Source organism: Loxodonta africana, chromosome 8, assembly GCF_030014295.1.
Source record: "Loxodonta africana isolate mLoxAfr1 chromosome 8, mLoxAfr1.hap2, whole genome shotgun sequence".
Classification (NCBI taxonomy): Eukaryota; Metazoa; Chordata; class Mammalia; order Proboscidea; family Elephantidae; genus Loxodonta; species Loxodonta africana.
The window spans coordinates 20,430,774-20,457,292 of record NC_087349.1 but is presented as its reverse complement, the minus strand read 5'-3'; the positions used below and the strand labels follow the sequence as shown (position 1 = coordinate 20,457,292).

The following is a 26,519-nucleotide window of genomic DNA, read 5'->3' as shown; positions in this document are numbered from 1 at the left end:
TTTCACTGCAGCCATCCCAGCCTCCTTGCTGTTATTTGAAACATGCCAGGCTCTCTCCTGCTTCAAGGCCTTTGTACTTGTTGTTCCCTCTGCCTGGAATGCCCTTTCTCCAGATATATGCATGGCTGGCCATCTTACCTCCTTCCTGTCTTAACCAAATATTACCTTCTCATTGAGGCCTATCCTGGATACTCTTTTCAAGTTGTACAAATGTCCCATCCAACACTCCCCATCAAATTTTGCTCCTTTATTTTTCTCCATAGCACTTATATAATATACTGTATGTTTTACTGATTTATTTTTGTCTTTCTCCTCCCACTTGAATGTGAGATCCATGAGGGCAGAGATTTTTGTCTGTTTATTCACTGCTCTATTCTTAGCACTCAGGACTATGTCTGACACATAGACGTGCTTGATAAGTAAATATTGGTGAAAGGTGTTCCGGAGACATTCTTATTATACTTTATGCCCTTGGTGTTGTCTCTGATATACTCTATATATATATGTGAAGCAACTACAAGAAAGATACGTTTCAAAGAAAGATACGTTTCTGTCCAAATACTTGTTTTGCTGAAGATATTTAGAGGCTTAAGTAGGCTATGGCCTACTCTCTCTTCCTAAAGGCCCTAGTGTGCAACTTTACCACACATTTATTTAGGAACATCTACCTACCTTATGGAGCCCTGGCATACTAGTTAAGAGATATGGCCGCTAACCAAAAGGTCAGCAGTTGGAATCCACCAGCCACTCCTTGGAAACCCTGTGGGGCACTTCTGCTCTGTCGTACAGGGTCTCTATGAGTGGGAATCAACTTGATGGCAATGGGTACCTGCCTTAAACTACACAATGTTTAAATGCTTGGCTGCCAACCGAAAGGTTGTCGGTTTGAACCTACCAGCGGCTCCGTGGGAGAAAAGACCTGGCGATCTGAGCCCTTAAAGATTACAGCCGAGGAAACCCTACCGGGCAGTTCTGCTGTGTCACATGGGGTCGCTAGGAGTTCGAATTGACTCAACAGCACACAACAACAACCTGCCTTTATTGACGGGTTACTTTTCTGAACCACAGAACACAAAATAATTTGAGGGGCTGTTTTCTCAGTTCTGCAAAGGGTAGTACGTAACTAGTACCCTGCTAGATGCATAGGAAAGAAATTAATTCATTATATGCAATGGATAAGGAGCCCTGGTGGTGCAGTGGTTAAAGTGTTAGACTGCTAGCTGAAATGTTAGCGGTTTGAACCCACTCACCACTCCGCAGAAGAAAGATGTGGGCGTGTGGTTCCGTAAAGATTACAGCCTTGGAGACTGTATGGGGCAGCTCTACCTTGTCTTATAGGGTCGCTATGAGTCGGAATCAACTTGAAGGCAACGAGATTGATTTTGCTAAACAATGGATGCATCAGGCACTAGGATTTAATTCTAGTGAAACCCAGGTTGGCAAAGACTACATTAGTTCCTGCAATTATTTTTAAGAAATAAACTTCTGGAAAAAAAAAAAAAAAGCCATAAAAACAATGAACTGAAGAGACTTTTTTTCAAAGGCAAATAATTCTCAGTGATTTGTCCCTGAAAAAGCTGGGGTCATGGTGAATTAATTATTGAGGAGGGAAGACTGAAGTCGCTACGTTCATGGTTGCTTCCTACAAAGTTTGAAGTCATTTCAAAGTTTTCCAAACAACAAAGTTTTGTTTGTTTGTATTTCGGTTGCTGACATAGCGTTTTATATATTTCTAAAGTGTTACTTATTAGTGATATCTGCAGCACACTGATACACAGGTGCCCACTGTTATTTCCATTACCAAATGCTAGATTGGGCCCAAGAGGAGTTGCCTGGCTTAAAATAGTCTAATCGAACTAATTCAACTAGAATTCTTAGTGCTGTTTCTCCTAGCAATAACCTAGAATATCATGCTGCTGGGAGGTAAGGCTTGGGAATCAGACTTGAGATGCAGAATATATGTATGCGTCAGTAGTCCCTCCGGCAAGTGAGGTTTTGACTCTGGAAAATTATGAAACGAGACCTTTCTGTAGTAAAGTTACATCGTACTTTATATTATTTTTCTACCTAGAAATTGATCCCTTTTGGTGTTATTTCATTTATTCATAAGGTTTTTCTGATGGTAGTCAGGGGAAAGGAAGAACATGGAGAAGGAAGGGGTCTGTTGCAATTTTACAGTTGGGTAAATTGAAAATTGGCCATTTGGCCGATTAAAGGTAAAACTAGATCTAGGATGTCAGGTCTGTGCTTCAGGAGGTATCATCTTGGTTATTGCTTGATCGTTTTATAATTAAACTAGGACTCTGGACCTCAGAGTATGCTGACAGTTAAAAACACTTTGGAATCTCTCTTCAAGCATGCGTATACTTATGGGTTGGGTTTCTCTAAATTTTCCTAGGAAAAATCTTTAATGCTACCTGAACTGTTTTCATGATGTGCTACTTTTAGTACAGTGGTAGAAATTAATATGGATTCAAAGAATTTTAAAAGGTGAATAAATGTTAAACTAATTCAGAAATAATCTTTGCACTGTATTTGTAGAAATAACACGTTCTTTTGGTCTGACTCTGTCAGCCATGTTGAATTCACATGGCAGTACAATCTAGACAACTGATACTTTCTGTTTCCAGCTGAAAACAGGTCTATATACAGGGCTCTTTGAAAACAAATCCATTTTGGCTCAAAGAAAAACATTGGTTGAACTGACTATAACCAGTTAATACTATTAAGAAAGTACAATACCATATTTTTCTATAGCTTCTAGAATAAGGAGTTAGTATAAATAACTTTTTTCTTTGAGTTAGAAGGAAGACAACTCAAGACAAACATTGGAGTGCTTCTCTTAAGGAGAAGTTTTTGTTTTTCTGACTCACCCTTAGAATATGAAGAGGCATGGGAGGGGAGAGGTATCCTGGGTAAAGTTAGAACTAAGCCTCAACCTTTGTAGTCAATGCCAGCCAACCACCTTACTGCTTTGGTAGATTAATAGGAGATGACAGAGCTGAAAAAAAAAAAGATTGCTATTGCTAAATAATTTTGTATATGTGCCATTCCTTTCCCATTCAAAATCCTACAGCTGAGTCAGGACCCTTAAAGATAAATTGTATCTGACATTGAATTAAAAATATGTGCAAAAGACAATAATAATATCAGGTAGCATTACAGTATGCCAAGCAATTTACTTACGTTATCTTATTTAATTTTGTCAACAACTTGACTCTGATAAGTCATGTCCTCCTATTATACAATCTGATGACATCCTCATTTCTACTTTATAGCACACATTACAACTGTATTGAAAAAATTTTAAATAATTGAAGAACTAGTTATTTCATCTCAGACTCACCCACTAGACTGAAAGTTCCAGGAAGGTAAGGACCATCCATCTCTGTCCTGGATCCCCAGCACCTAGACTGTGCCTGGTACATAGTGGATGCACAGTAAGTGAGTGGCTGAATGAATTAACAACCCTATTAAGTACATTCTTGAATCACCTCTACTTTTTTATACACCCAAAATCAGACTGAGACTTCAACCATAGTCTGCCTGACTGCCAGTACACATAACCGCTGTATTTAAATGGCCATTGAGGGGCCTAAAAACCATCAGGACTCTGGACAAGGATTTGAAATTTCAAGATATTCTGAATGTAAACATTTTTTTCAAAAGCAATGACCCTGTAAATTCGGATCAGGATTTAGAGATGGCTGTTATCTTTCCGACTATAGGGTCGCTATCAGTCGTAATTGACTCAACGGCAGTGGGCTTTTGGGTGGGTTATCTTTCTCCTCTCGGGTAGTAGAGGCTTGGTTCCTCTGAGCCTTGAACACGTAAGTGATTTCTGAGTATTGATCAGTGAGACAGATGACTGCCCAGGAAGCTGTTTCTGGGCTCTGCTGCCAATGGCACTTTGAGCTCTCACTCACCCTAGGAGGGGGATCCACAGACTTTTTGTACAGATTAGCGTCCTTTCAAGAACAAAAGTCCCTTTAGGGATTTACCTCCTCTGGTGCCCATGTTCCTTCCTGTAGCCTCGTGTTAGTACTTTGCTCCAGGGCAGTTTTCCAGCTCCAAGAGAGATACTCAAGCTCCTGCTGCCCAGACATTTTGTAGCACCACGCCTGATTAACTGGGCAAGGTCAGACTTGCCTGTTACAGCCCTCCCAGAGATGCCTTAATACTCTGGACATAACTAGATGAGAGCACCATAGACCCTAGGAGCACCAAGATTTTGTAGCCTTCTCTCCTTAAAAACGATGGCAGTGCGTCTTATCCCACTGAGAGATATGTAATGCTTTATGGATAGTGCCTTTTATCTTCCAGTGCCCCAAAAACCTTGAGGGCTACTTAGGAGAAACTGTCCTCGTAAATGTAAATGTAAATCAAGGATGGGAATTTCTTCAAATGATCCAGCAAATGATTAGCAATTACCGCATTTTATGCAGACCAGCAGACCAACGGAGCTTGTGAACAGAAGCAGCAGCTACCTATTGGCCACAATCAAAAGTCTCAGACCTTTCACCCTCTAGCATGTATTGCTAAATGGATTAGTTATCAGAACATCTTATTATATCGGAAGAGGATTTATCTGCTTCTTTGGAAATCTTAAATGCCTAACGCAGGACCCACTGAGGTCAGCCAGAAGGGAGCACACTGAATGCCTCATTGTCATTGTCTAATTGGGTCTGCCATAGGGTTCAGCCCCATCAGAGCCAGCCTCAAAAAGGAAAACTCTGTTAGGCCAGACAAACACTTTTTGTGTGGTTCTTAATTACTTTCCCATGGGTTCCTTGTTTTTTGGGTCTTATCTGTTCAATTATTGTGCTAAAACACAAATCTATCAGGCACTTGAGCAGCAGACAGAAAGGAAGCTGAAATCCCAGAAAGCCATGAGTTAATGACCCTGACACTGCCTTAGGAATTTTAGCCTCATTCCATTGTCACTGTAACCTCTCTCCTTTTGCATGATCAAGGACCTCTCTGCATGTTCTGAAGATAAAGTTAGCCCTAGATTCCAAGTTAATGCTGTCCAGGGAGGATGGCTTTGGCAACATCTCTCAGCTTTCTGTCTGACCTGTGCATAGCACTTCCCACAGAAGATGATTGAGACAGCTCCATGGTGCCCTGTAGGCTCTTTCCAAGTGTGTAAACGCGTATGGCACCAGATGGCTGCAGAAAGATGTGGCAGCCTGCTTCCGTAAATCTGCTGCCTAGAAAACCCTGTGGGGCAGTTCTGCTCTGTCACAGGGGCTTGCTAGGAGACAGAATCGACTCAGCAACACCTAACAGCAGCAGAGGACTAAGAGAAGCCTCGGTTCACTTCATAGTTTGGCGTCTTAGAGGAAGCCATTTTGTCCCTGAGAGTTTATTTTGTCATTGCAGCGGCTTCATATACAGATAGCTCTGATGATGAGACATCTCCTAGGGACAAGCAGCAAAAGAATTCTAAAGGGAGCAGTGACTTCTGTGTCAAGAACATCAAACAGGCAGAATTTGGACGAAGAGAAATTGAAATTGCTGAACAAGGTAAAGAAACCAAGCACCTTTTCCTTTTAAATCTGTCTGTGTTTTTTCGTCCATGCCATTAACCTCTTTCACATCCTGGGTTCTGGTAGCTGGCAAAATCTCAGTGTGGTATCGAAGAATACTTAGAACAAAAGAAATCTGAGTTCAGGAAATACTGTGGGGAGGGAGCAAACCCTGGCAGACGTAGAAGGAGCCCCTACACAGTGGGGAGGGAGCAAACCCTGGCAGATGTAGAAGGAGCCCCTACACAGTGGGGAGGGAGCAAACCCTGGCAGACGTGGAAGGAGCCCCTACACAAGGAAAAGGGCAGGAGGCTGGACAAGGAGGGCTGGGCTGGAGGGCATCGGAGCCCCGAGGCATTTGCCTCGGAAACCAGTTGCTGTGGAGTGGACTGTGACTTATGGTGACCCTGTGTGTGTCAGAGTGGAACTGGGCTCTGTTGGGTTTCCAGTGGCTGATTTTTCAGAACTAGATCTCTAGGCCTTTCTTCTGAGGCGCCTCTGGGTGGACTCAAACTTCCAGCCTTTCAGTTAGCAGCTGAGCACGTTAACCATTTGCATCACCCAGGGACTCCCAAGCCCTTTATAAAAAGAAAATGAGATTGTAATGTCTTGATCCCTTAAGAAACCTAATCTAACAGAGAATAATTTTTCTATTTATTCTTTTATCTCTGATTCCCTCCTCTCTAATATTGCTGTGTCTGTATTGGGTCTTTTCAGAAATGCCTGCGCTGATGGCTCTCAGGAAGAGAGCTCAAGGAGAAAAGCCTTTGGCTGGAGCCAAAATTGTGGGTTGCACACACATCACTGCTCAGACTGCTGTGAGTTCTTTTCCTTTCTCCACAGAATAACGTCGGTTAATAATAGCTACCAGGTGTTGAGTGCTGACAACATGCCAAGCCCTGGGTGAAGAGTTAACATGTATTAGTTCATTAAGTCTTACAATGGCCGTGTAAAGCAGGTATCCCTGTTTCCATTTTATAAACAAGGAACCTGAGGCTCAAAGAGTTTAAATAATTCGTCCAGGGTTATGCAGATAGTAAATCATCAAGTAAATATTCGAACTCCAGTATACCTGGCTTTCAACCTTGTGTTTTCTGCATTATAGCATGCTGCTTCCCCTTATCTTCCTTTCCAGCCATTTCTATAAGGCCACTGTATGAGTTAGGTTGATTTCAGCTGCAAATAAGAGAAAATCTGACTCACCCTTGCTTGTTTATAAGGGAGTGTATTACATTACACAGCTAAAAGTCTAAAGGTGAGGTGGACTTCAGATGCAGGATCTCAGGGCTCCAGTATCACTTCTCTGTGGTTGTCTTGGAGCTGCCTCCTCAGTGTGCTTACTTCTTCATCCTCAAGCTGGCAGCAAGATGGTTACAGCTATTCTAGACATCACAAGCTAATGAAGAAGAGGGAGGACCACTTCTTCCTCTCTCCCAAGAGCAAGGAAACCTTTCCCAGAAGTACTCTAGGATGCTCCATTATGTCTCATTGAGCAGAACTGGATGACACACCCATGCCCCACCAGTCAATGACAAGGAGACAGGGGTCACCATGATTGGTTCAGACCAGTGATTCCCAGCCGTCTCAGATTCAGTGCCTCTTTTTATGAAGAATATTTTGTAGTTCACCTGTATGATCCTGAAATAAAATTCAAATATAATGTGTATGTTTACATATGCTATTTTAAAAATCAATATAAAATATTAGCTAAAATATGAGAGGATGTCATGGATTGAATTATGTCCCCCCAAAAAATGTGTGTATTAACCTGGTTAGGCCATGTGTGGTTGTCTTCCATTTTGTGATTTTCCTGTGTGTTATAAATCGTATTCTCTGCCTGTGGTTAAAACGGTTAGGGTGGGATGTAATACTCTCGCTCAGGTCACCTCCCTGATTCAGTCAATGTGAAGAGAGTTTCCCTGGGGTATGGCCTGTACCACCTTTTATCTCAAGAGATAAAAGGAAAGGAAGCTAGCTGATAGTGGGGACCTCATACCACCAAGAATGAAGCACCAGGAGCAGAACGTGTCCTTTGGACCTGAGATTCCTGCACTGAGATGGCCCTAGACCAAGGGAAGACTGATACATCACAAGGACCTTCCTCTAGAGGCAACAGAGAGAAAAAGTGTTCCCTGGAACTGGCGTCCTGAATTCGGACTTTTAGCCTACTAGGCTGTGAGAGAATAAACTTCTCTTTGTTGAAGCCATCCACCTGTGGCATTTCTGTTATAGCAGCACTAGGTGACTGAGACAGAAAGAATGAAAGGAAAGCGATTTCTAATAAAATAATGAGCATTTCAGTATGCAAATGGTTGTTGTTGGCGGTGGTGATGTTAAAAAAAATAAATAACCTGTTGCTGTTGAGCTGCTTCTGACTCACAGCAATCCTATAGGACAGAGTAGAATTGCCCCACAGAGTTTCCAGGGCGTGGCTGGTGGATTCAAACTGGTAGCCTTTTGGTTAGCAGCCGTGGCTCTTAACCGTGGCACCACCAGGGCTCCACTGTTGGTTGTTAGGTGCTATCAAGTCAATTCCAACTCATAGTGATCCTATGTACAACAGAATGCACCCTCCTTATGCAGCCGTTGCTGTGTTTGAGCCCATTGTTGCAGCCGCTGTGTCAGTCCATCTTGTTGGGGGTTTTCTTCTTTTTTTCACTCACCTGCTACTTTACCAAGCATGAGGTCCATCTCCAGGGGTTGGTCCCCCCAATAAATATCCAAAGTACTTGAGACAAATTCTCGCCATCCTCCCTTCTAAGGAGCATTCTGGCTGTACTTCTTCCAAGACAGATTTGTTTGTTTTTCTGGCAGTCCATGGTATATTCAATATTCTTTGCTAACACCGTAATTCGAAGACACCAATTGTTCTTCAGTGGTCTTCCTTATTCATTGTCCAATTTTCGCATGCATGTGAAGCAATTGAAAATATTCTGGCTTAGGTCAGGCACACCTGAGTCCTCAATGTGACATCTTTGCTTTTTAACACTTTAAAGAGATCTTTTGCAGCAGATATGCCCAATGAAATTGTCATTTGATTTTTTTTTTAATAATTTTTATTGTGCTCTAAGTGAAAGTTTATAGATCAAGTCAGTTTCTCACACAAAAACCCATATACACCTTGCTACACACTCCCAATTACTCTCCCCCTAATGAGACAGCCTGTTCTCTCCCTCTACTCTCACTTTTTGTGTCCTTTTTGCCAGCTTCCTACCCCCTCCACCCTCTCACCTCCCCTCCAGGCAGGAGATGCCAACATAGCCTCAAGTGTTCATTTGATTTTTTGACAGCTGCTTCCATGGGTGTTGATCGTGGATCCAAGTAAAATGAAATCCTTGACAACTTTAGTATTTTCGTTTATCATATGTTGCACATTGGTCCAGTTGTGAGGATTTTTGTTTTCTTTATGTTACTGTAGTCTTTGATCTTCATCAGTAAGTGCTTCAAGTCCTCCTTGATTTCAACAAGCAAGGTTGTATCATCTGCATATCGAAGGTTGTTGATGAGTCGTCCTCCAATCCTGATACCGCATTTTTCTTCATATAGTCCAGTTTCTTGGATTATTTGCTCAGTATACAGATTGAATAAGTATGGTAAAAGGGTATAACCCTGACACACACCTTTCCTGATTTTAAACCACCCAGTATCCCCTTGTTCTGTTTGAATGACTGCCTCTTGGTCTATGTACACATTCCTCATGAGCACAATTAACTGTTCTGGAATTCCCATCCTTCTCAATGTTATCTATAATTTGTTATGATCCACACAGTCGAATGCCCTTGCAGAGTGAATAAAACACAGGTAAACATCTTTCCGGTATTCTGTGCTTTCAGCCAGGTTCCATCTGATATCAGCAATGATATCCCTGGTTCCTCTTCTGAATCTGGTTTGAATTTCTGGCAGTTCCCTATCAATACACTGCTGCAGTCACTTTTAAATGATCCTCAGCAAAATTTTACCTGTGTGTGATATTAATGATATTGTTCAATAATTTCTGCATTCTGTTGGATCACCTTTCTTTGCAATGGCTGCAAATACGGATCTCTTCCAGTCAGTTGGCCAGGTAGCTGTCTTCCAGATTTCTTTGTGTAGATGGGTAAGTGCTTCCAGTGTTACATCTGTTTGTTGACACATCTCAATTGTTATTCCTTCAACTCCATCAATGCCTTCAGTGCAGCGTGGACCTCTTCCTTCTCTGTACCATCAGTTCTTGATCATGTGCTACATCCTGAAATGGTTGAACATCAACCAATTCTTTTTGGCACAGTGACTCCATATATTCCTTCCATCTGCTTTTGATGCTTCCTGTGTCATTTAGTATTTTGAATGATGCAGCTGAAGGTGAGATTTTTCTTCAGTTCTTTCAGCTTGAGAAATGTCTAACATGTTCTTCCCTTTTGGTTTTCTAACTCCAGGTCTTTGCACATTTTATTATAATCCTCTACTTTGTCTTTTCGAGGCACCCTTTGAAATCTTCTGTTCACCTCCTTTACTTCATCATATCTTCCCTTTGCTTTAGCCAGCCTATGTTTAAGAGCAAGTTTGACTCTCTTCTGACATCCATTTTGGTCTTTTCATTCTTTACTGTCTTTTTAATGCCTGTTGCTTTCTTCATGTATAATGTCCTTGATGTCATCCTGCAACTCGTCTGGTCTTCGTTCATTAGTATTCAGTGCATCAAATCTATTCTTGAGATGGTTTCTGAATTAAGGTGGAGATCGGACTTTGGCTGTCGTGGACTTGCTTTAATTTTCCTCAGCTTCAGCCTGAACTTGCATATGAGCAATGATGGTCCTTTCTGCAGTCAGCCCCTGGCCTTGTTCTGACTGATGGTATTGAGTTTCTCCATCATCTCTTTTCACAGATGTAGTGGATTTGAGGAGCCCTGGTGGTGCAGTGGTTAAGAGCTCAGGTTGCTAACCAAAAGATCTACAGTTTGGCTCCCCCAGCTGCTCCTTGGAAACCCTATGGTGGAGCAATTTCTACTCTGTTCTGTAGAGTCGCTATGAGTCAGAACCAACTCAACTGCACCTAACAACAATGGTCAGTTTGATTCCTGTGTATGCCACCTGGCGAGCTCCACATGTATAGTGACCGTTTATGTTGTTGAAAAAGGTATTTGCAATGAATAAATTGTTGGTCTTGCAAAATTCTATCATGTGATCTCCAATGTCATTTTTGTCACCAAGGCCATATTTTCCAGCTACTGATGCTTCTTTTTGTTTCCAGTTTTCACATTCCAATCACCAATAGTTTATCAATGCATCTTGTTTGCATGTTTGATCAATTTCAGACTACAGAAATTGGTAAGAATCTTCAATTTCTCCATCTTTGGCATTAGTGATTGGTGCCTAAATCTGAACAATAGCCATATTAACTGGTCTTCCTTGTAGGCATATGGATATTATCCTATCACTGACAGCATTGTATTTCAGAATAAACCTTGAAATGTTCTTTTTGACAGTGAATGCAACGTTGTTCCTCTTCAATTTGTCTGTCCTATTCAAAATGGCCAATACCAGTCCACTTCAGCTCACTAATGCCTAGAATATCCATCTTTATGCATTCCGTTTCATTTTTGACGACTTCCAATTTTCCTAGATTCATTACTTCATACCTTCCACCCTCTGATTATTAATAGATGTTTGTTTGCAGCTGTTTCTTCTCATTTGCATTGTGCCACATCAGCAAATGAAGGTCCGAAAAGCTTTACTCCATTCATGTCTTTAAGGTCAATTCTAGTTTGAAGAGGCAGCTCTTCCCTAATTTTATTTTGTTGCCTTCCAACCTGAGGGGCTCGTCTTCTGTATCAGACAGTGTTCTGCTGCTATTCATAACTTTCGCACTGGCCAGTTTTTTTAGAAGTAGGTCACCAGGTCCTTCTTCCTAGTCTGTCTTAGTCTGGAAGCTCTGCTAAAACCTGTCCACCATGGATCACCCTGTTCCCACAGTTCTCCAAAGCACCTCTGTCGAGAGCCAGTGCTTAAGCATCATGAAGAATGTAACAAATACCGAGTTGCTAACTGTAGTGACCTCTACAGGAAAACCGGTGTATTGACAGAGAGTCTGCGGTCTTTCATTTAATTTGTAAGGTCTGGATCGTCTGTACAGCTAGCCCAGCTTTCAAGACATTGTCTCTCCTGAAGCACGACACTTAGGTGGCCACGTTCCTGAATAAGGACAGTAGAGATTGCTCAAGACACAGACCCCTACTGTTAGCATCATCACTGTGAGACTTTTCTGGGCTCTATGTTCTCTGAGGAGAAGAGCGCCTTGATTACCCAAAATGAATATAATAAATTGAAAAGCTATCTTTTTGTGGGACTACAAACTAATGAAACTAGGCAGAAATACTCTTGGAACCTTTTTTGAGCCAACTCAGTCAGGGACATGAGACTTCAGTGTGGTGGCTTAAAAGAGTAAGTGCTGCCCTACTGTCTCATGTTGCTAAATTGTATCTAATTTCCATTTTACCCCCGACTCACTGAAGATTACCCCTCTTCAGGTTCCTTCTCTATCTTTTCCTGAAGGGATTAATCAAAATTAGATTAGCAATTTTAATTTTATTTTATTGTCCCCACCCCACACTTTTTCCTCTTAAAAAAATAATTACACAGGGTTTTTGCTTTCTTTTGTTTTGTTTTGAATCTCTATTTTGTTTCTCTGATTACAAAAGTAATTCATGTTCATTTCACAATGTTCAGAAGTTACCACAATATATAATGTAGTTAGACAAAGTCTCCTATGACCATCATAGTTGAGTTCCTTCCCATGTGCCTAATAGACTTGGATCTATTTATATTTTTTAGGTGTGCGTTCATAGTTCATTCCAACTAGATTCTGTTGCTACTCCTTCTAAGTGGTGATGATTTGAAGTCAGGTTAACCAGCTTTCAAGCTGTGTCCTTCTCCCCCTCCAAGCAGCCTTCACTCCTGTTTGAGCCCTATGGGCCAGCAGGCTTAACTCAAAGTTCTCTGAAGGGTTCTTATATTCTTGGTCTCAATTGCTTCTCTATATTAATTTATATCGCATAGTCTCAGTATCATTCTTTTGTTTGACAGATTCAGAAGTCCTGGTTACAGGAATGCAGAAATTATTTATGTTGAAAAGTAAAATAAAAGGGAAAAATGGGACCAGATATTAAAAGATAGTGTGGACTAGAAATTAAGACATGTGAGTAGTTCTGCCATTAACTCACTATGTGACCTTGGACAAATTTCATGAAGTGATTAGCCTAAATCAGTGGACTTGCTGTAAGTTTTCTTGTTTTGTTTTTAAGCTAGATCATATATGTTATATAATTTTTCATTTGATGTAGATACATTAGAAAGTACAGATTAAAAAAAGTGAAAATTACCCGTGCACAGAGATAACTGCTGTTAATAAAATCACTATTAGTAAGCAAACATTTTTTAAGAATTTTTTATTGTGGTAAAACATATACAATAAAAGCTTGCCATTTTATCCATTTTTAAGTGTACAGTTTAATGACATTAATTATATTTTCCATGTCGTGCAATCATCATCACTCTCTATTTCCAAAAGTTTTTCATCATCTCAAACAAGCTCCATACCCCTTAAGCAATAATAACCACCCCCCCCTCCACTCCCTGGTAACCACTAATAAACTTTTGTCTCTATGCATTTGTCTACTCTAGATGTTTCATGTAAAGTGGGATCATACAGTATTTGTCTTCTTGTGTCTAACTTGCTTTACACAGTATAATGTTTTCAAGGTTCACCCATGTCATAGCATGTATCAGAACTTTATTTCTCTTTATGGCTGAATAATATTCCATTATATGTATATACCACAGCCTGTTATCCATTCTTCTGTTGATGGACACTTGAGTTATTTTCATCTCTTGGCTACCATGAATAATGCTGCCATGAACATTGGTATATGAATATCTGAGTCCCTGTTTTTTGGGTATACACTTAGGAGTGGAAATGTTGGATCATATAGTAATTATGTGTCTAACTTTTTGAGGAGCTACCAAACTTCTCTCCAGCAATTCCTGCATCCTCTTCTTATAATTTAAAGTTTTTGCTTCCTATGAGGAAAGGGTGTGGGGAAGTCCATAGGCGTCACAACTGTCTCCCAGTGCAGCCCATCAGTTTACTTTGAGGGAGGCTCTTTCACCATGAGTTGGAATCGACTCAACGGCGCTGGGTTTTTTTGGGTATCCTGCCCCCAGTCACTCTTGGGAGTACCAGCTGGAGGCCCCAGAAAAAAAGTGTTACAATTGAGTGTGAAATTTCCTTCTGCCTGGAGCTCCTAGAAGTTCCAGACAGGCTCACTTTCTCATACTCAGCCTTTAGGAATTTGTTAAAATTTCCTTTCATCTTTCTTACCCTCTTGTATGTCAGGCACTTCTTCTTGTGCTCTGCCAAAGGTGAAACAGTGTCCCCTCTCTCTGGAAAGGGACTTGTCACTCTTTGGAGTTCAGTTCACTTGGTTGCTTTACAACCTCAGATCTTTGATGAGCTCAAGAAAAGTGATGATTTTTAATGGACCACAACTACTACCGCCTCCACCAGACTGAGTCCAGTACAACTAGAGAGTGCCACCACCACTGATTGCTCTGACAGGGATCGCAATAGAGGGTCCTGGACAGAGCTGGAGAAAAACGTACAACAAAATTCAAACTCACAAAAAAATACCAGACTTACTGGTCTGACAGAGACTAGAGAAACTCCAAGAATATGGCTCTCAGACACCCTTTTAACTCAGTACTGAAGTCACTCCTGAGGTTCACCCTTCAGGCAAAGATTAGACAGGCCCATAAGACAAACAATAATACATGTGGCTCAGCCATGTATATAAGACTAAATTGTCACACCAGCCCAGGGACAAGGACAAGAAGGAAGGAGGGGACAGGAAAGCTGGACGAATGGAGATGGGGAACCCAAGATTGAGAAGGGAAGAGTGTTAACACGTCGCAGGGCTGGCAACCAATGTCATAAAACAGTGTGTATTAATTGTTTAATGAGAAACTAATATGCTCTGTAAACCTTCACTTAAACCACAAAAAAATTAAAAAAATAACAAAAGGAAAGAAATGATTTTGTAGATTATCCAACTTTCTCTCTTGTTAGGATGAGAGCTTCTCTTGCAGCTTTCTACGTCCTAAGCAGAAACAGAACTGTAAACCAAATGGTTTTAAAAAACATTTTAGCTCAGACAAAACGTGGTTTAATTAAGTCTTTTGGGTAGGCCCAATATGCTAACTGGATAAAAGGGTAGAGCTCAGCTGGAACCTGCCCCCATGCCTGGCCCCAACCCTTGTCTTCTTCCCAGATACTGACGATGTTCTTCAGAGCAGTTTGAAAACCATTGGCCTAAGTTATTCCTAATGTACTTTCTAATTTTCAAAGATTGTTGAATATATAAACTGAATCTCCTTGACCAGTTGTTTGGCCCAGGCTTGCTCATCCCCTGCTTTCTCATTAATACAGGTGCTTATGGAAACTCTGGGTGCTCTTGGGGCACAGTGCCGCTGGGCTGCCTGTAACATCTATTCCACTCTTAATGAAGTGGCTGCTGCTCTAGCAGAAAGCGGTAAGCTCTTTGGCCTGGCCTCCATGTTTTGGCTAAAATAAGTCTCTGAAAAGTTCACTGTTTCAATGTAAAATCTTTAAGGAAGGTTGACAGTAAAAGCTATCTTGGAAGAAATGGTTCCCTGTCCTCGATGAGTTTGTCCTCTTCTGGGCTTCTCTAGTCGAATGTGATCAGCTTAACTTTGTTGTTGTACGGTTGGCAAATATCTGCGTGTGTCTGACATTCCATTATTAGTTAATGCGTTGCCTGGGCTTGCTGACGTTAGAGCTCCATCATACACTTCTGATTTTCTAAGGTAACGTGGGCTAGAGAAGAAAATGCTGCAGGCATAGCTTTGTGGCCCTGCTGGTTTTCCAGCAGGCTCTTTGCCCTGATTCAGTGTTTGGTGTTTCTGCCTCAGCAGTAGAGAGGACTCGACCTGGCAGATTAATATTTGATCACAGCAAAAAACTTACACTTGAAGGACAAGAGAAGTAGAGAAATTTGGACTCGGCCAGCGTCTTGCCCTCTCTCCAGCAGTACAGACAGATGAGGGTACGAACACTTGCGTCAGTGCTCTTGAGAAGGGCCAGGGACACCCTGTAGTGCATGCGTGTCCTTCCGTTAGCACTCATGCATGTCACCTGCTCACTTACATTCATTTTAAAAATGTTTACCGATGTGTGAAATGTGTCTAGAAAATTGAACAGATATTAAATGTACAGCCCAATGAATTGTACACACACACTTTTTTAAACAAATGTTTATTGACCTACTCTAAGAGATACAAGGGCAAATGAGACAATGTCTTTGCCCTCAGGATCCGATACTGTAGAAGTAAGTCTCATAAATAAATAATGGCAATACAAGGACATGTGTCACAAATGCCACAGAAGATCGTAAATTCACATTCAGTACACAAACAAGTGGCTTCTAAAAATTCTAATTCCTTGAGAGATCACTTCCAGCTGGTTTAATCAGGCTTCATTACAAACTTGACACTTGAATTGGGCCATGAAGTGCTAGGAACATTTTAACAGGTGGAGAAGAGTGTAACGGTGTTCCTGGTGAAGAGGACGGGAGAACAAAAGTATAGAAGCAGGAAAGATTAAGGGGTAGTTGGGAAATGGCGAGAATTCCAGTTTGACTGGGTCAAGAAACATTTATTTCTGGTTTCTTCTTTTTCCCCTGTAGTCATGTTTTGAGTACCCATCATACTCTTGTCCTTTTTGATTGTCCTTTTTGGGCTAATAAGAACATATTGACCACCAACGACAAAGAAATGGATGAAGGGCTGAAGGCAGTGCTAGTCAGTGAAGAAAGTTAATCCAAGGAGTACAGCAGACGGAGAGAGTTTAGAATTGGGGAAAGCCATTGCCCTACTGCCAACGTTTGGGACCAGCCCTTTTTTTCAGATTTTAATGGTTTTTATTTTTTCCTTTTTCTCAGGATTTCCCGTCTTTGCCTGGAAAGGAGAGTCGGAAGATGACTTTTGGTGGTGCATCGATAGATGTGTGAACGTGGAGGGCTGGCAACCAAACATGGTGGGTCAGTTTTCTGCTAACACAGTTCCTTTGGGCTTTAGAGATGCAGGGAGGCCATAACCTGGGAGAGGGTATCCCAACCAGAAGGAAGGAAAATGGCTCCTTTTCTATCTGAGGTACTTGGGCTTCCTGCAGAACTAGATGCTTATGCTTATGGTACCCCAAGAGAATTGAACCTCTTTATAACTTCAAAGTGCCTTAATTGCTGATCTTGGAGGCATTCATATTCATCAGTAACATTAAAATCCTGCTCAGGATTCATACATGTCTGGTTAAAATGTAAGAGTAGTGAGTTTCCATCCCACACCACTGCCCACCCTGCCTCTGCCCTCCAAAAAAAAAAAAAAAAAATCTGAAGAGATCCCAAGTTCAAATTCTTCTCTTTATTCATCCTCCACCTTCAAAAAATGGCCAGGCGGTTTTGAGTTTTTCACTTTTGCTTTGTTTTTATTTTTGTTTCCATTTTTTAAAATAGGCAGTTCTTGAAAGCTAATAGCACGTTAGATTGCCAAAGAGAGGCAAAAAGCTGCACAAAGTACGTAGCACTCCTCCTTGGCAAACATTTCTGCATATTGATAAGAGGAAGAATTAGAGAATCGGCTGAAAAAAATAAGCCTTGAAGTTCTCATCCAACCACTGGTTCCTATTAAAGCCCGCAGAGCAGGCCTCATGTGGTCCACAGTGGACAGAGGCAGCCTCTCTCTGGGTTCTGTGATCCAGGTCACAGTGCCGCAAGTACTGGTATGAGGAGCTGGATTAAAGCCTTCATTTTTTTTTTTATCCTGAAGGGGTGGGGGTGGGGGGTGGACGAAGGTGGATTTAAGATGACTTAGCTCATTCCAGCAAGGTTGGACAGTGACAGGAGGGAGTGTGACTGACAGACACTAAAGACGATATGTCAAAGAGTTTGTCCTTGAGAGAAAGTATTAATTTTATAGTCATGAGCATGGAGAGGCCATGGAATTATACCCAGAGTGCTTTTACAAACTGGAGCCAGCACAAACTACTAGAAAGGTAAATGAAGAGAGGAAAACAAGGACAAAAAAATTGTCACGCCAAAAAACAGGACCTGTAATTCTTTGGACATTGTCAAGATCTGGTACTTTGCTTTGCTTTCTAACCTCAGGAAGATATAACCCACTAACTTTCTCCGGTAGTGTTACATGGTGAGAATTACGGGCTGCATTTACTCAGTAAAATATTTGAGATGGCAACTACCTGCCTCTATTAGATACCTTCATTAAAATGGAAAAGTGAACAAGAGTTTTCAATCGTTCAACCTGATTTTGTCTCTGATCTCTTTTTGGCTAGGGATCAGAGCTGCAAAGGAAGCTCCAGGAGAGATTCCATACATGCAGAAAGGGAGAGGGAAACCCAAAACAGCTTTTGGTCTCCTTGGGCATCTCTTCTGAGGGTTTCTACTGGGAAAACAGAACACTAACTGTTTTCACGCGAGGCCAGCCTTGGACCCTGCTCTCAGGAAGGTTTAGCTGAGCCGGAGAAAACACATCAACAGCAGGAACAGAAACAAGAAAGAGATCAGGTGGTAGACAGGAGGTGGGGGATTTTGTGTACTCTGGGGTCCAGGGTGGCATTTTTGGCACTTAGAGTAGAGTTGATAATTGATGGGACTACAAAATGGATACATGCCAGCAGAGGGCAACTCAGCTCTGTGTAGACTTCTCAGAATCATGGGTGACAATTGGGAAAGTCCTGCTGACCGCTTATATCAGCCAGGGGAAGGGCTGAAGTGCCACAGCCCTGAGTGCCTGAGAGTGTTCTAAGTTGGTCTTTCTTTAGCTCATTTATAATTCAGAAGCTTTCCCCTGATGCTGAAAGCTCCTGTGAGCACAGCATTGTGTTTATCTTTAATCCCAACCTGAAAATAGTGGTGAGCTGTTCAGAGGCATGCTGGCACACCTACATGCTGCAGTTTCCCAGTTATTTTTAATTTGGTTTGTACAGTGTGTGAAGTTGAGCCAGGCTGAATCCTACAGTGCTACCTGACATATTGGGTAGGAGAGTGTTGGTACTTCTGGAGAAGGAAAGAATTAACAAATACAGTTTTATAAACCATCATTCTGGGAGGGATACTGATTACCTCCTTTTGGTTAAATTAAGCCTTGACTGAAGATATTTAAAGCCCTGAATTAAAACAGTGTTGCAGTGTTGTTGTTAGGTGCCCTCCAGTCGGTTATAGCAACCCTATGCACAACAGAAGGAAACACTGCCCACTCCTGCGCCATCCTCACAGCTGTTGCTATGCCTGAGCGCAGCCACTGTGTCAGTCCATCTCATTGAGGGTCTTCCTCTTTTTCGCTGACACTCTACCAAGCATGATGTCCTTCTCCAGGGACTGGTCCCTCCTCATAACATGTACAAAGTATGTGAGAGGTAGTCTCGCCATCCTTGCTTTTAAGGAGCATTCTGGTTGTACTTCTTCCAAGACAGATTTGCTTGTTCTTTTGGCAGTCCGTGGCATATTCAGTATTCTTCGCCAACACCGCAATTCAAAGGCGTCAGTTCTTCTTCCATCTTCCTTATTTATTGTACAGCTTTCACATGCATAGGAGATCATTGAAAACACTGTGGCTTGGGTCAAGCGCACCGTAGTCTTCACGGTGACATCTTAGCTTTTCAACACTTGAAAGAGGTCTTTCGCAGCTGGTTTGCCCAATGCAATATGTCATTTGATTTCTCAACTGCTGCTTCCTTAGGTATTGATTATGGATCCAAGTAAAACAAAATCCTTGACAACCTCATTCTTTTCTCCCTTTATCATGATGTTGCTTTTTGTCCCGTTGTGAAGATTTTTGTTTTCTTTATGTTGAGGTATAATCCATACTGAAGGCTGTTGTCTTTGATCTTCATCAGTAGGTGCTTCAAGTCCTCTTCACTTTCAGCAAGCAAGGCTGTCACCTGCATACCACAGGTTGTTAATGAGACTTCCTCCAATCCTGGTTCCCCATTCTTCGTCATATAGTCCAGCTTCTTGGATTATTTGCTCAGCATGTAGATTAAATTAGAACAATAGTAGTCTGCTAATACCCAGTTGAAACTTTCTGAATATCTACAGTACATTCATGCTCGTGGTCTAAATAACCATTTAAGCTATTAATCCATAAGAAATTCTTCAGTTAGGTTGCTGTGTATTTTGATATACGTGTCATATGGGAAGTGTATTTGACTGTGAGAATTCTAATTGGTCCTTCATCCCTCATTGTCTTTTATTTCAGTATAATGACTGTTCCATAGATTATTGTGTTCATTCTGGCTTTAAGGTACCATAACCATATGGGAAATTTGAATGCCTGTCCATTGGTCAGAAGACATTGAGATACAAGACCCAGAGATGCACTGGGAGCTTTGAGCTTCCAGCAAAAGGAGTGACTTTACTGATGATTATTATTGCAGATCTTGGATGATGGAGGGGATCTTACTCACTGGATTTACAAGAAGTACCCCAATATGTTTAAGAAAATCAAGGGCATAGTAGAGGAGAGCGTTACTGGAGTCCATAGGTAAGATTTGACATAATCATACCTGGTTTTGTGCATTCTAGACATATATTCTTATAATCACAAAGCTATTGAACACCCAAACGAAAAACCAAACCCACTGCCGTTGAGTTGCTTCCAACTCATAGCGACCCTATGGTGTTAAAAATTGGAACCTGCTATGATGAGACCAGATCTGAGTCTGCACACTTTTTTCTTTTTAATTAACAACACATAACAAAAGGGAGACAAGTCCTCATGTTTTCTAGTTGTTGTAATGCAGTGACTGCTTGTCCTTTTTGGACTCATTCATTTATTCAGCCATTATTTATTGAACATCCGCAATGAGCAGGAACTGCCCTAGGCGCTAGGGATTGCGGTGGACCAAACAGATAGAAACCTGTGTCCTGGAAGGGCTCACAGTACATAGATAGCAAGGACTTGGGTTCTGTTTTTCAAAACCCTAATTTCATGATATTTTTGGCCATCTCCTATAATCCCAAGAGGAAGTTGTATCTCTAAAAGATTTTACCCCCACACATCTTGTCAGTTTGTTGTACTGTAGGGGCTTGCATGTTGCTGTGATGCTGGAAGCTATGCCACCAGTATTCAAATACCAGGAGGGTCACCCATGGTGGACAGGTTTCAGCTGAGTTTCCAGACTAAGACAGACTAGGAAGAAGACCGGGCAGTCTACTTTTGAAAAGAATTAGCCAGTGAAAACCTTATAAATAGCAGAGGAATTGTCTGATATAGTGCCAGAAGATGAGCCCCTCAGGTTGGAAGGCACTCAGAAGACTACTGGGGAAGAGCTGCAGCCTCAAAGTAGAGTCGATGTTAACAATGTGAATGGAGTCAAGCTTTCAGGACCTTCATTTGCTGATATGGCATGACTCAAAATGAGAAGAAACAGCTGCAAACATCCATTAATAATCAGAACCTGGAATGTATGAAGTATGAATCTAGGAAAATTGGAAATCATCAAAAATGAAATGGAAAGCATAAAGATCAATATATCCTAGGCTTTAGTGATCTGAAGTGGACTGGTATTGGCCATTTTGAATAGGACAATCATATGGTATACTGTGCCGGGAACAACAGCTTGAAGAGGGATGGTGTTGCATTCATCGTCAAAAAGAGCATTTCAGGATCTATCCTGAAGTACAGTTCTGTCAGTGATAGGTTAATGTCCATATGCCTACAAGGAAGACCAGTTAACCTGACTATTATCCAAATTTAGGCACCAACCACTGAGGCCAAAGATGAAGAAATTGAAGATTTTTACCAACTTCTGCAGTCTGAAATTGATCAAACATGCAATCAGGATGCACTGATAATTACTGGAGATTAGAATGCAAAAGTTGGAAACAAAGAAGGATCAGTAGTGGGAAAATATGGCCTTGGTGATAGAAACCGTGCTGGAGAGATTGCATGATTGAATTTTGCAAGACCGATGACTTCTTCATTGCAAATACGTTTTTTCACCAACATAAACGGCAACTGTACACATGGACCTCGCCAGATGGAATATGTAGGAATCAAATTGACTACATTTGTGCAAAGACGATGGGAAAAACCAAATATCACCAGTCAGAACAAGGCCAGGGGCCGACTGTAGATCAGACCATCAATACTCATACGCAAGTTCAAGTTGAAACTGAAGAAAATTAGAACAAGTCCACAAGAGCCAAAGTCTGACCTTGAATATATCCCACTTGAATTTAGAGACCATCTCAAGAATAGATTTGATACATTGATCACTAATGACCAAAGACCACACGAGTTGTGGAATGACATTAAGGACATCATACATGAAGAAAGCAAGTGGTCACTAAAAAGACAGAAAAGAAAGAAAAAAACAAAATGAATGTCAGAAGAGACTCTGAAACTTGCTCTTGAGAGTCGAGTAGCTAAAGCAAAAGGAAAAAAATGAGTAAAAGACTCAAACTACACAACCAATAATTGCACCATTCTAAATTCCAGTGCCTTCCTGATTAAGAAACACTTCTGACTATAACTCTGTAAGGCCAAGGACTATGTCTACCCTTTTCATCATATTAATCCTGGCACAATGCACATAGTACACTTTCAGTAAATTTTAGTTGAATAATGAACAGCGTTGTAAATTGATTCATATTATTCCTATGCTTTGGCCCTGTAATCCCATTCTTGGACGTGTATCCTAAAAAAAAAGAAGCAAATAAATAACAAACCTATAGCATGAATCTGTTTGTTGCAGTGTTTTATATAATAGCAAAAGAGGGAAGGAGGAAATAATGTAATGGTTCCTCCATAGAAGAAGTAAACTGTAATGTCATCCTACTCAGCCGTCAAAGTGTATAAATAAGAGTACTATATAGAATCTTCCAAATGGTTATGCGTATTTACATGTGTGTACATGTGATGCTAGAAGCTATGCCACTGGTATTCAGATACCAACAGGGTCACCCATGGAGGACAGGTTTCAGCTGAGCGTCCAGACTAAGACAGACTAGGAACAAGGACCCGGCAGTCTACTTCTGAAAAGCATTAGCCAGTGAAAACCTTATGAATAGCAGCGGAACATTGTCTGATATAGTGCTGGAAGATGAGCCCCCCAGGTTGGAAGGCACTCAAAAGATGACTGGGGAAGAGCTTCAGCCTCAAAGTAGAGTCGACCTTAATGACGTGGATGGAGTAAAGCTTTCGGGACCTTCATTTGTTGATGTGGCGCAACTCAAAATGAGAAGAAACAGCTGCAAACATCCATTAATAATCGGAACCTGGAATGTACGAAGTATGAAACTAGGAAAATTGGAAATCATCAAAAATAAAATGGAACGCATAAACATCAATATTCTAGGCATTAGTGAGTTGAAATGGACTGGTATTGGCCATTTTGAATCGGAGAATCGTATAGTCTACTATGCTGGAAATGACAACTCGAAGAGGAATGCTGTTGCATTCATCGTCAAAAAGAACATTTCAAGATCTATCCTGAAGTACAATGCTGTCATACGCCTACAAGGAAGACCAGTTAATAGGACTATTCAAATTTACGCACCAACCACTAGGGCCAAAGATGAAGAAATAGAAGATTTTTATCAGTTGCTGTAGTCTGAAATTGATCGAACATGCAGTCGAGATGCATTGATAATTACTGATGATTGGAATGCGAAAGTTGGAAACGAAGAAGGATCAGTAGTTGGAAAATATGGCCTTAGTGATAGAAACAATGCTGGAGATCGAATGATAAAATTTTGCAAGACCAACGACTTCTTCATTGGAAATACCTTCTTTCACCAACATAAACCGTGACTATACACATGGACCTCGCCAGATGGAACACACAGAAATCAAATTGACTACATCTGTGGAAAGAGATGATGGAAAAGCTCAATATCATCAGTAGGAACAAGGCCAGGGGCTGACTGTGGAACAGACCATCAATTGCTCATATGCAAGTTCAAGCTGAAACTGAAGAAAATCAGAGCAAGTCCACGAGAACCAAAATATGACCTTGAATATATCCCATCTGAATTTAGAGACCATCTGAAGAACAGATTTGACGCATCGAACACTAGTGACCGAAGACCAGACGAGTTGTGGAATAACATCAAGGACATCATCCATGAAGAAAGCAAGAGGTCACTGAAAAGACAGGAAAGAAAGAAAAGATGAAGGTGGATGTCAGAGGAGACTCTGAAACTTGCTCTTGAGCATCAAGCAGCTCAAGCAAAAGGAAGAATTGATGAAGTAAAAGAACTGAACAGAGGATTTCAAAGGGCCGCTCGAGAAGACAAAGTATTATAATGACATGTGCAAAGAGCCGGAGATGGAAAACCAAAAGGGAAGAACATGCTCAGCATTTCTCAAGTTGAAAGAACTGAAGAAAAAATTCAAGCCTGGAGTGGCAACAGTGAAGGATTCCATGGGGAAAATATTAAACGACGCAGGAAGCATCAAAAGAAGATGGAAGGAATACACAGAGTCATTATACCAAAAAGAATTAGTCGATATTCAACCATTTCAAGAGGTGGCATATGATCAGGAACCGATGGTACTGAAGGAAGAAGTCCAAGCTGCTCTGAAGGCATTGGCGAAAAACAAGGCTCCAGGAATTGATGGAATATCAATTGAGATGTTTCAACAAACAGATGCAATGCTGGAGGTGCTCATTCGTCTATGCCAAGAAATATGGAAGACAGCTTCCTGGCCAACTGCCTGGAAGAGATCCAAATTTATGCCTATTCCCAAGAAAGGTGATCCAACCGAATGTGGAAATTATAGAACAATATCATTAATATCACACGCAAGCAAAATTCTGCTGAAGATTATTCAAAAACGGCTGCAGCAGTATATCGACAGGGAACTGCCAGAAATTCAGGCCGGTTTCAGAAGAGGATGTGGAACCAGGGATATCATTGCTGATGTCAGAAGGATCCTGGCTGAAAGCAGAGAATACCAAAAGGATGTTTACCTGTGTTTTATTGACTATGCAAAGGCATTTGACTGTGTGGATCATAACAAACTATGGATAACACTGCGAAGAATGAGAATTCCAGAACACTTAATTGTGTTCATGAGGAACCTTTACATAGATCAAGAGGCAGTTGTTCGGACAGAACAAGGGGATACTGATTGGTTTAAAGTCAGGAAAGGTGTGCGTCAGGGTTGTGTTCTTTCACCATACCTATTTAATCTGTACGCTGAACAAATAATCCGAGAAGCTGAACTATATGAAGAAGACTGGGGCATCAGGATTGTAGGAAGACTCATTAACAACCTGCATTATGCAGATGACACAACCTTGCTTGCTGAAAGTGATGAGGACTGAAAGCACTTACTCATGAAGATCAAAGACCACAGCCTTCAGTATGGAGTACATCGCAACATAAAGAAAACAAAAATCCTCGCAACTGGACCAATGAGCAGCATCATGATAAACGGAGAAAAGATTGAAGTTGTGAAGGATTTCATTTTACTTGGGTCCAGAACCAACAGCCATGGAAGCAGCAGTCAAGAAATCAAAAGACGCATTGCACTGGGCAAATCTGCTGCAAAGGACCTCTTCAAAGTGTCGAAGAGCAAAGATGTCACCCTGAAGACTAAGGTGCGCCTGACCCAAGCCATGGTATTTTCAATCACATTATATGCATGTGAAAGCTGGACAATGAATAAGGAAGACCGAAGAAGAGTTGATGCCTTTGAATTGTGGTGTTGGCGAAGAATATTGAATATACTGTGGACTACCAAAAGAACGAACACATCTGTCTTAAAAGAAGTACAACCAGAATGCTCCTTAGAAGCAAGGATGGCGAGACTGAGTCTGGCATACTTTCGACATGTTGTCAGGAGGGATCAATCCCTGGAGAAGGACATCATGCTTGGCAGAGTACAGGGTCAGCAGAAAAGAGGAAGACCCTCAACAAGGTGGATTGACGCAGTGGCTGCAACAATGAGCTCAAGCATAACAACTATTGTAAGGATGGCGCAGGACCGGGCAGTGTTTCATTCTGTTGTGCATAGGGTCGCTATGAGTCAGAACCAACTCGACGGCACCTAACAACAACAACAACAACGACACTGAGGTTATAAAACTATTTGAAAATTAAAAAATGTATATATATTTTAATAATTTTTATTGTGCTTTAAGTGAAATGAAAATTAAAAATATTTTTGAGTGGTGAGATTATACATGGATTTTTAAATAGTACTTAAAGTTACTCCTCTTATAATTAAAAGAGTCAATCTGATGCAATTTAAAATTTTACATTTAAGTCTTTAAAAATTAAGGGTAGTTCAAAGATTTTCTCCACAAGCTTTTTGATTAAGATCTTTATTTCTAAGCTGTCTACAGATTCTAGAAAGATATTCTTTATTTCTCTATATTCACGTAGTAGGCAAGACTAGTGCTATCTCATGCCTCATGTGCTCATGCCAAACCAACATACTTCTGTGATGTGATATAAACTGATTGCAGTATCTTATCTTACTGCCTTATGTTCTTGGTTTCCCTCATCCACAGGCTGTACCAGCTGTCCAAGGCAGGGAAGCTGTGTGTTCCAGCCATGAATGTCAATGACTCAGTCACCAAACAAAAATTTGACAACCTCTACTGTTGCCGTGAATCAATTCTTGATGGGTATGTTTTGTTATCTTTAGGATGGGCTTGAGTTGTTGAGTTGGGTCTATCCACCACATCACACCTAATATTTTATAACTTAGAGCTACTATTGCTATCACAATTACAGGCAAATCTGTTTTACTCAAGAAATCAGACTAGCTCCTTCTCTCGGTGGGCAGAGTGCTTACTTTGTGACCCTATCAGAACTGCAGGTCAGTAATTAAAGTCAATATAAACAAGTAAATATTTTGATGGTTTGGAAAAAGGTTTCTGGTGCTCCTATTCCAGGTCATGTGACCAGTT

General features: G+C 41.1%; 1 protein-coding gene across 4 annotated transcripts in view; it reads left to right on the top strand.

Moving 5' to 3' along the window:
- Positions 1 to 26,519, top strand: part of AHCYL2 (adenosylhomocysteinase like 2) — a 158,626-nt gene that overhangs the window by 110,105 nt on the left and 22,002 nt on the right. For all 4 annotated transcript variants that reach the window (XM_003407272.4, XM_023544608.2, XM_023544610.2 and 1 more), the window contains exons 3-8: positions 5,383 to 5,526; positions 6,246 to 6,346; positions 14,988 to 15,090; positions 16,519 to 16,613; positions 20,028 to 20,134; positions 26,118 to 26,234. In XM_003407272.4, coding sequence (XP_003407320.1) covers positions 5,383 to 5,526; positions 6,246 to 6,346; positions 14,988 to 15,090; positions 16,519 to 16,613; positions 20,028 to 20,134; positions 26,118 to 26,234 — 667 coding nt within the window. The remainder of the gene's footprint in view (positions 1 to 5,382; positions 5,527 to 6,245; positions 6,347 to 14,987; positions 15,091 to 16,518; positions 16,614 to 20,027; positions 20,135 to 26,117; positions 26,235 to 26,519) is intronic.